The sequence below is a fragment of the Nicotiana attenuata genome, chromosome 1 (genome assembly GCF_001879085.1).
Source record: "Nicotiana attenuata strain UT chromosome 1, NIATTr2, whole genome shotgun sequence".
Taxonomy (NCBI): domain Eukaryota; kingdom Viridiplantae; phylum Streptophyta; class Magnoliopsida; order Solanales; family Solanaceae; genus Nicotiana; species Nicotiana attenuata.
The window spans coordinates 101,085,161-101,095,228 of record NC_031989.1 but is presented as its reverse complement, the minus strand read 5'-3'; the positions used below and the strand labels follow the sequence as shown (position 1 = coordinate 101,095,228).

Here is a 10,068-nt window from a genome sequence, read left to right as displayed (position 1 = left end):
AATTGATCACTTACCGGTGGGAGTAGTTGTTAATGGTCTAATCAATAAATATGTTTTATGGAATTTAGGATAAATAATGGCCTCTTGAAATCATTAGGAGACAACCCACTTCCTAAATTTAAAAAATTGGAGCCAATATTCAAAATCGTAAAAAGTGCAGCTACCCAAAAAAAAGGAAAAGATAGATAATCAATTATTTTTGTCATTCTCTATGTTGGAATTTGATATACAATACATGTGCATATTCCCAGGAAACAGAAAAAAGATGGATGTTATTGGTAGAAAGAATGAAGAAAACAGTAACTGGTGTTTGTAGAAAACTCTAGACAGTTATTTCCTTCTTTTTTTTTTTTTTTTAGCGGGGGTTGGGGGGGGGTGGGGGTAGAGGCCTTACAATTAAATGAAAGAAATTTTTTTGTTATTGGAAAATTTTAATAATAACGCAAAGTAAATAGAAAGTAGAAATTGCTGTGCGATTTCCATAAATAGAAAGTAGAAATAGATATGAGGTGTGTAACATATTCTAAGGAAATGTTCAATCATTTCGCTGGTTGCGTACGTAACTAAAGATGGTCAAGTTGTGAATAATAAACACACATTAGATTTTTTAAGAGCTTGATTGGTTGTTTAACTTGTCGAAACTACAAATTTAAAGGATAATATTATATAGAACAATTGTATTATTGAAGATACTAATTATTTCATTCAGCTTCAGCATTACAATTTCGTAAAGGTAGGTATGCATTCTGATATATAACGTCAATCAGAAGTTGATACATAATTACTTATTATGAGCCTAATTGACTCTCACTTTAATTAATCATAAACAAATATATCTAGAAAAAAGACTTCCTTTTGGGAATAGCTATATCACTGTAGTTCTTCAGAATACATGAGGAAACTAATGATTTCCTACAGTAGTAGCACTTCCCAATTGCATTATAAATGTAATAAACATACTTACTATATTAATTAAATACTTGTATACTAATTATTGCTAAATGGACAATTATTACATCAAAAGTTTCGAAAAAGAAAGCTTTCAGTTTACGTCACAATTTATATTTGAGCATAAAACAGTTCTTGCCATCTCATGCGTTCAATTTTTCTTGATCTTGATGAGTTTATGAGTGAAAATCATAATTTATTTGATATACTCCTTAAACTAGCTTTCAACTCCAAATTCTCTATATCTCAAGTTGTAAGTTGAAATAATAAATCATAATGTTAACCAAACATTAATAGTATGTCATGTAAAATTAAAATAATGAAAAATTTATCACCAAACGACAGAGGGGATCAATAATTTTAAATTTATAGGTTCGAGACCATATGCAACCCTTTTTGCTTACTAAATTTTGGACAGATTATTTGCATATACTAAGTGATTTTTAAAACATAAATATAGAATTTGAGAGAAAGTTATCGAATTTTGCCAAACTGTAACATAAAAAAAAAAAAGCAAAAAAGGAGGAGTTTTCCATGTCTAAAAAAAGACCAGAACATTAAGTGATAGATCATACCCAGAGTAAGTATGCTCAAATTTTGTCCAAGTCTTTGGACGCATTTATAGAGCTACATATATGCCTAACCTTAACAATAGTAGAAATATATAAATATTGAGAACAACCTATTTGAAAGCAACTTTAACGATTACTTCTTTTGTTTCCCATGTTTTGGGACCAGGATAAGATGATAAACAAGACTACCTCAACCATATAAAAAATTGGAGGACAACATTAATATCATATAGAGAAAATTAATGATTATGCTTGGTTTGTGTTTATATATATATCCTTGATAGACATGGCTTTGAGTTTATTATTCTTGTTTGAGCACTCCAATACCTTATTTGCCTTTTTTCGCATGTTGCTTTGAAGTAAGAGCTATCCTGAGCTTCTACTAAACATCATTATTAATTCAACTCACTTTTGTATATCTCTCCACCCATGAAATAATTTAAACAAAAGAATTTTGAACCATATTATCTATCTAATATAATTACACACACACATATATATAGAGTGTTCCAAAACCTAGTTAATTCTATAAAGCTTCTCGTGATGCAACATTCGATAATGCTAGTGACTATACTTTTTCTAAGCCTCAAAAATAATTTTTCTACCCTTACAAGGTAAGAATATATAAGGTTTACGTACATATTATTTTTCCTAGATCCTACGTATGAAATTATATTAGATTTGTTGTTGTTGTTATCTTGTGATACAAAATGCAATATTGAGTTTTTAGATTTTACTCTCACAATTTATAATTTAACGGGTTCGAACTGTGAAAATAGCTTCTCACAAAAAATAAGATAAGACTGCATACAATATACCCTTGTGATCTAACCCTTTTCCGGAACCCGTGCACAATGGGAGCTTAATGTATCAATTTATAATCTAGTGATACTAATAAGAGCGTTGCGTATAATAAGTTCTGATTCTACTCTCATTGTCCCCAATCCCTTTTCCCTTCACCTCACCATCCCTCTATATAATAGTTAAAAAAAATTAAAAAGTGTGAAGATTTTACATATTTACATCAATGTGATAACAGAAAATAAAAGGAAATAGCATGAATAGTCGTTCTTTTTAAATAAAAACATTTCTTCTTGTTTTTTTTTCTTTTCCTTTTCATTGCCACTAATTTACCCATCCATACTATTTTGAGTTCTTCAATCTCATAGTCAACCCTTAGAGTGCTTCTTTGGTAATTTTGGTGAAGGAGGACACATTCATGTATCTAAAGTTTTCATGTTTCCATCATTCCATCTTAAAAGTGTTCTACTAAAAAGTTCATCAAATTACAGCAATGCAAGTACATGTCAATCTCCAATAAGGCTATGTATCTTTATTTTCTTTTAGGGCAAGAACTAGAGTTGACAGAGGATAAGAATCCAAGATCCAAAGTGAGAATTACTATTACTAGTATACTTTTTTCAAAACCCTATATCAAAGTGACCATTGACTATATAATAGGGATAAATTACCACCCTAGAATAAAGGGTTCAAAATTCCATTAAGAGCTTTAAAATAACTTCATGCAATATTCAACAACAATAACAACATACCTAGTCAAATCACACACCATGAGGTCTGGGGAGGGTAGTGTATACCGTATACGCATACCTTACCCCTACCTTGTGATGATATAGAGGTTGTTTCCAATTGACCATCGGCTCATGAAAGCATAAGCACCACGTCAATGAAAATATAGACAAAAAGGAGCCGTACCAAAAATCAAATTTTGAGGACGAATTTGGTGGTTCGATTTCAGCCTTTGGAAAAGCATAAATGTCTAATCAAAGACGCACAATATCTACGGGCTATTATTAAAGGTATCTGCTAAGGCTTATAACTAGCTAGTTCCTCTTATTGGAGATATATTTTTGCCTCAACTGGCATAAATTGTCTGAAAAGGATTTAATTTATTGTACCAGCTACTTGCACTGATGTAACATGTTGATTGTATAGTTGGGACCAACTGAAGATAAAGGAAACAATTTTTCATATTCAAACACAGTATCACAGTAATAGAGCAAAAGGGGAGGATGAAAGACAGCTTAATTCCAATATTACTAAGCAGCACATAGGCTCAAAGCAAATATTCCTCTGAAAAGACAAACTATTCATAAGCCGCAAAGTTAAAGCGACTAATTTGTAAAGCGCCAAAAATAGAAGATAAACGTAAAGACTTCGTTTCTCGTAGATTAAGAGGATCTAGGAAGTATGCATCTAGAAAAGAGATGAGTTTTTGTACGCTAATGGTGTTTCTTTTTTTTCTTTTTTTTTTTTAAATATGGGTTAACCTACGCTCTAATATAAAACTTGGTTCCCGTTACTTTTCACTAATACAAATACCGAATACTATACCCCGCGAAAAATTAGACAAATAAAAAGATCATTTACAAGGTAGGGGTAAATCTGAGCACACAAACTACTCTTCAAAGACCTAACTTGTGAGATTAGATTTCATTATTTTTTGGATAAATGGTTTGTTGTTGTTGGTTAAAGCATATATCTAAATTAGCTCATATTGCATTAGGCTAATTGTTTCATTGATAAATGGACATCTCTCTTGTCTAACTGTTTCAGGTCAAATTCCAAGTTCCAGCTTAAAGCGTATTTATGTAACTTCAAAAAAGGGCTTTTCAGAAATAGCCAAAACATACGACGCCCAATTGTTGCCATCTTTCATGGGATCCAAGGGTGTTGTTGCCTTCTTTCAAGGCATCCAAGGTAAAAGACCGATAACTATCTAAACCAGCCACCAAACTAGCTAGTCCAAACTAAAAAAGATCATTGGCTTGCTGGTTATGATTCAAGACATATTGACCAGGACATTCTCACAGAACGTGTTAAACTATTTACTGGAGCAGCACATCTAAAACCGTCTGCTTAACCCAACATATCATGGCAACCATCATCATTACAGAAACAGGGCGTAGGAGAAATCAAAAGCATACCTACATGTCCACAAATCAAAAATCAAGACACAGAAGTTCCCAAGCTTGTTTGTGCTCGATGCTTATATCATCCATCACATTATGCAGGGAAATAGGGAGAAAGGGGTAAATAGCAACAATTCTGTGAAAACTTCTGTAAATTAACCTAGTTGTCTTGTAAACATTCAGGCTCATCAGCAGAGTTAAAAACAAAAAAAGTTACAAAATTTAACAGAAAAGCTTGTGGCCTTAATATCTATCCATAAGAAGCCAACAAGTTCGCTACAACGCTCTTTTGGCTTGAAGGCAGAACACATGGGGACAAATCTAGCATAAAGCTACAGCCTACAAACCAAACATTCCTAGTTCAGTGGCCTTCTCCTTCTCGAATGTCTCAAAATACTGGTAAATGATTGTGACTGCAAGTAGAATTCCAGTTCCTGATCCAATTGCTCCCATCAAGTCTGCCAAAACTGTCAACGCACCAATGCATACACCTCCGAAGGCAGCTGCAGTAGGAATGTAACGATTTAATTCTTTCTGCAGGTTTGAATCACGATGCCCAGGCATCACCATTTGTTGCTCCTGAAAAACAATTACCATTAGAAGTGTCATACCAATAATACTCTTGGGTGTCATATGCATCTCGAAAAAAAACTTTTTTATGCCAGAGTATATTTCCAATGGCAATTGAGAGCCACAAAAGTAAGGTTTGGTTTTGTTTTGGTATAGCTTTATTGGGTAAAAAACTGTGGGTTTGAGTTAAGATTTGGAAGAAGTGGTGTATCGTGTATGTGCTGAAAAATTATCCAAGGAAATCAGCCTTCTGGACTGTTTGATTTCGGGAAAACAAAATAAAAATAGTTACTCCTATTTTCTGAAAAATAACTGTTCCTAAAAATACACAAACCCTAAATTGTCATTCGATACTATGACAGTGTGATGCTATTTTATAATCTATGTGAGACAACCATGATCCAAAAACCTGCATCTTTCGTTCATAGGCAAAAGTAACCAGGGTTTTACAGTGATTCAATTATACAGAGATGTGGGACATTGCTTAGTCAAATATTATAATTTTCATTAGTATTTCATGGGCAGTTATGCACAATGGAAAGATAAACTACGCTGTCTATTTCAATTTGCGGTGCCTGGAAATAACTAGTTCGACAATTCAGCAATCTATAGCAGTTATTTCTTCTAGAAGTCTAATCAAGTTGAATTTTGCTTAGTATTACTACCAAATCACTTGGATAGAGTAAATAGACTAGGAGACTGAAAGACTACCCAGCAAAAGCAAATGCTACAAGATCATTTACCTTTAGCTGTTTGGCAACATCTCTGGCGGATGATCCAGAAACTTCAATCCAAGTCTTCGAGAACAGGGCACAGGCTGACAACATGAACACTATGTAGAAAAGAGCATGGAATGGATGTGCCACCATTTCTGCCAAGCTGAAATACATGAAAGTTGACAGTCAATTGCATTTGAGAAGAAGCAACAAGTATAAGATAAACCTACATCTGTGAAGAACATTTACAGCAAATAGAGATTGATTAGCTGAAGCAAAAGCAAACAATACCTTGATGGCGCAGTAACAAGGTAAGCAAGACCAGCAACAGGAACAGATTGTCCAGAATATTCAGATTCCTTCCAGGTTCCAATTAAATTCACGATGATATTTCCACCGTACCTCCTGTACAGCAACTGATCATAGAGTAAAGAGAAGAGGGAAAAGTAAAAATAAATTGTTAGCACTCTTGGAACAGGTAACAGTAAGGTGTCAATTCAACCAAAAACGTTTACAATTAGGTACCTGAGAGATGAAATAAAGGTTGGAGACAAGTGCTGACTGAAGAATAATAGGCATGTTTGAGGTGTAGAAGAGTTTGATTGGGTAAGAACCTTGCTGCCCACGAGCATTCTTAGATCTAACTGGCAAAACCACACGGAATCCTTGGAAGTAGATAACAATGAGGAAGATCAACACAGTTGCAAGCAGATTTGTCACATTGGGGAGACTTTGCCGGTAGAACGCCTCTCGAAGGGCACTGATCTTATTTGCTCTAGTAATACTGAGATGGAACAGAGCAATAATAGCACCTTCAAATTCGGCACCACGCCCAGTGTTGATGGTTGTGGGACTAAAGGCTTTCCAGATAATGCTTTCACTGCAAAATAGAATTAACTTAGAATCAAAAGCTTCAAGATAGTACTGAGGAACCCAAAACAAGTTTTTCGATGGCCAGTAAGAAACTTACCAGATATTGGTAGCTATGAACAAGGAAATTCCAGAGCCAAGACCATATCCTTTCTGAAGAAGTTCATCTAAGCACATAACAATGATAGCAGCAAAGCAGAGTTGAAGGATAATGAGGATAGCGTTTCCAACACCCAATTGGCTAACACTGCCATACATCCCTGACAGGACATAAGCAACTGCCTCACCAACAGCAATCAGGATACCCAACAACTTTTGAGCACCATTGCTGCATGAGATAAATTTGTCAAGAGAGCACATTAGAGAGCTTCATTGAGGATAAAAGGTAATAGAAACATCATAAAATCCAGTAAACTAAATAGCAGGAACGAAATTTTGTTAAATAAATTGAGTAATAAGAACAAAATAGCATCCCTTTCTTTGGGCATATGGATGAGGGGAGTGGCTGGAGCGAGTGAAGTAGGTTTAATACAAGCATCAGATGAGGACAGAAATGTCAGTATAAGTTCAAGAGAGGGAACATCCAAAGCATGAAATTAGTCTTGCAAATCCATATAACACAACTAATATAGGTTCTACAAACTGATTTGAGCATACAAGTTATAGATCATATCATCCTCAAGAAGTTACAAATAATATCCTTTTCTGACGGTTCCAAACTATACTATTACCGCTGCATGTGAAAATAAAACAAGAGACAACCAACAAAATGAACTGATGCAAAATACATATAGTTGTAAAAAAGGGTAAACCAACAAAATCTAAGAAATAATATTGAAAACATATAACTTACAGGAGTGCTCGGTCCTCACGGACATTGTTGTCCACTTGAATGATCTTTGATCCAGCTAACAATTGCATCACCATTCCAGAAGTCACGATAGGAGTAATTCCAAGTTCCATGACTGTACCACGATTTGATGCAAGAATGACACGCATCCAGTAAAAAGGATCCGCACCAGTTGTGGAATGTATGCCATAAAGAGGGAGCTGGCTGCAAACCAGAAAGATGGCAAGCGCAATTACAGTATAGATGACCTTCTCTCTAAATTGAACCTTCCTGTCAGCACTCTGAACTTCTGGTAGGAATGAAAGAAATGGTTTCACAAGGTGCAGCACTCTGAATCCTCCTCCCATTGTTCACTATAAACAGACCTATCTCTGCTCGAACCAGGAAAAACCAAAGACAAGAACTATTAGACAGATGACAGTGAAGATATAGTCCCTCACTATACCAGCAAAAAGTACAAACATCTTTAAAATTAAGGGGAAAACAAAAAAGATTAACTATTCAAAATTTCTAATGGTGGGATTTACTCGAGATCAAGAGTAATTTTAATGTGCATAGCTAGCAAATAAGATTAATTCCACATGAAATAATACGAGTATTAACATCTCAAGATAGATTTTAGAGCAAAATTTCAATCAATGAAAGGTGTTATCATTTACCATAATTTCCCAACTGAGAGTAATAAGATATTCTTGGCAACTGAGACATGACTAGACCTTAAGCATATAAATTGAGCTGATAACTGGAAAAAAAAAAGAGAAAGTTCTTCACTCCCGGCTCCCGTGCCCCCCCCCCCCCCCAATTCCAGAGGATTAAAACATGGAAATCAGAAATTTAATCAATCAACATATTCCTGCTAATAAAGGATAACTAAAACAAATAAATTTTTCTCAATGCTTGCAACACGACTGAAAGGTCCCTACAAACGCAAAGACATCAACTCTGATGTTCATGTACCACTTCAAATACTTTTGCATGGTCAATTAGTGAACATCACATAAATAATAAATCCATTCAATCAATTTCACTCAAATCATCTATCCATATCTCTTTCTATAAAACACGTAAAGAAGATAATACATAGATGCCTTTTCAGATCCAGATCTCTTTCACCGTAACATTACACATCAAAGTTAAAGAGCCTCCAAAACATCTAATTTCGTCCATTCGGAATTCAGATAAATATAGGCGACGCACGCCCACACACATGCACACATAAATATCAACTCAGACAAAGAACAGAGTTTGAGCTAAATAAAATCATCAGATCTATGAATCCAATTACAGGATTCAGATCTCAACTTCACAAAATATTCTCAAATTCACACAATCTCTCGATCTATAGATCTCTCCTTCTAATACATCCATGAACTCATTTTCTCCATGCACAAACAAAATCAGCTGAAATACTCAATTACGGAATAGATCCACAAGAGAAAAGTACATGGAGAAGAGATCAGAGATACTTACAGCGGCGACGACGATCTGGAGATGTCCGTGGACTATTAATTCGCTCGATTTCTCCGTCGAGTACTGCTGCTATTTGTAGGGTTTTGACCATGAGAGAGAGAGAGAGGAGAGAGAGAAGGGGCGGATCTGACGGGTTTAAGAGCAAGCGTAACAGAAATGGAGAGGGCGTGACGCCAAGCTGGATTAAATAAATAAATATCTTCACTTTGTAACAAATGGAAAATGCAGTTGGTGATGAAAACGTGGCAGGGACGGTCTTTGGCTGCCACGAGGTTTAGCCAATGGTATTGCCCCACGTGGCTAGTGAGACGGGTTTAGTGGTCTCTGTTTGGATTGAATAGTGGCCGATGTTGAAAAAGAGAGAAATGGAACAAGTCAAACCCAATTTTTGGCTAATGGAAATACTCCCTCCGGACTGAATGTCCAATTTATTTTTTTATTTTGGTTCAAAATAAGTATTCAGTTATGTAATTAAAAAATAATTCAATTTATTTTTACAAAATAACCCCTATGTACAAAAAGTTTTCTTACTCCTCACATTAAATATTTAATTAGGGATAGTTTAGTCATAGTAAGTATTTTTGTATAGAATTTAGTATTTTCTTAATGGGCGTGCTAAAAGTAAATTGGACACTTATTCTGAACCGGAGTAAGTACATATTATCACTAAGTTTTGGTGCAAATTGCAATGAGCTACTAGCCGGACCAACGCTTATAATGGGCTTTTTTTTTAGTTTTAACTCGTGCTAGAAATTATTTATATTTGATAGTTGAAAAAATATATTAAATTTATACAATTTTTATATATAACACTTATATATATATATATTATTTGGCTATTATTTTGGTAGTGGCTATACAGTGTCATTTTTCCCACTTATAATCTTGTGTTATTTTGAGACTTTTTCTTTTTTTGGCTAAATATGATTACGCGTATTCATGGTTCGATTTTATTAAAAAAAGAAAGTAAATTAACTATAACGATTTTTTCAATTTTTCACTTGGATAATTTAATGCAAATTAAATTTATTCAATTTACTAAAATTATGGATAAATATATATATATATATATATTTAAAATTAAAATGTTCTGGTGCGAAAAAAATTATGTTTTGCGAGGGATACATAATTTAATCTTA

The 10,068-nt window shown here is 34.3% G+C and overlaps 1 protein-coding gene across 1 annotated transcript; it reads right to left on the bottom strand.

Annotated features, from left to right (window-relative positions):
* LOC109231246 (protein transport protein Sec61 subunit alpha-like) lies at positions 4,484–9,132 on the bottom strand. Its single transcript, XM_019396846.1, has 7 exons — positions 8,930–9,132; positions 7,463–7,830; positions 6,710–6,937; positions 6,265–6,619; positions 6,031–6,155; positions 5,767–5,902; positions 4,484–5,032 (listed from the first exon to the last, which is right to left on the bottom strand). The coding sequence occupies exons 2-7, from the start codon at positions 7,804–7,806 to the stop codon at positions 4,793–4,795; spliced, it is 1,428 nt and encodes a 475-aa protein (XP_019252391.1). The 5' UTR covers positions 7,807–7,830; positions 8,930–9,132; the 3' UTR covers positions 4,484–4,792.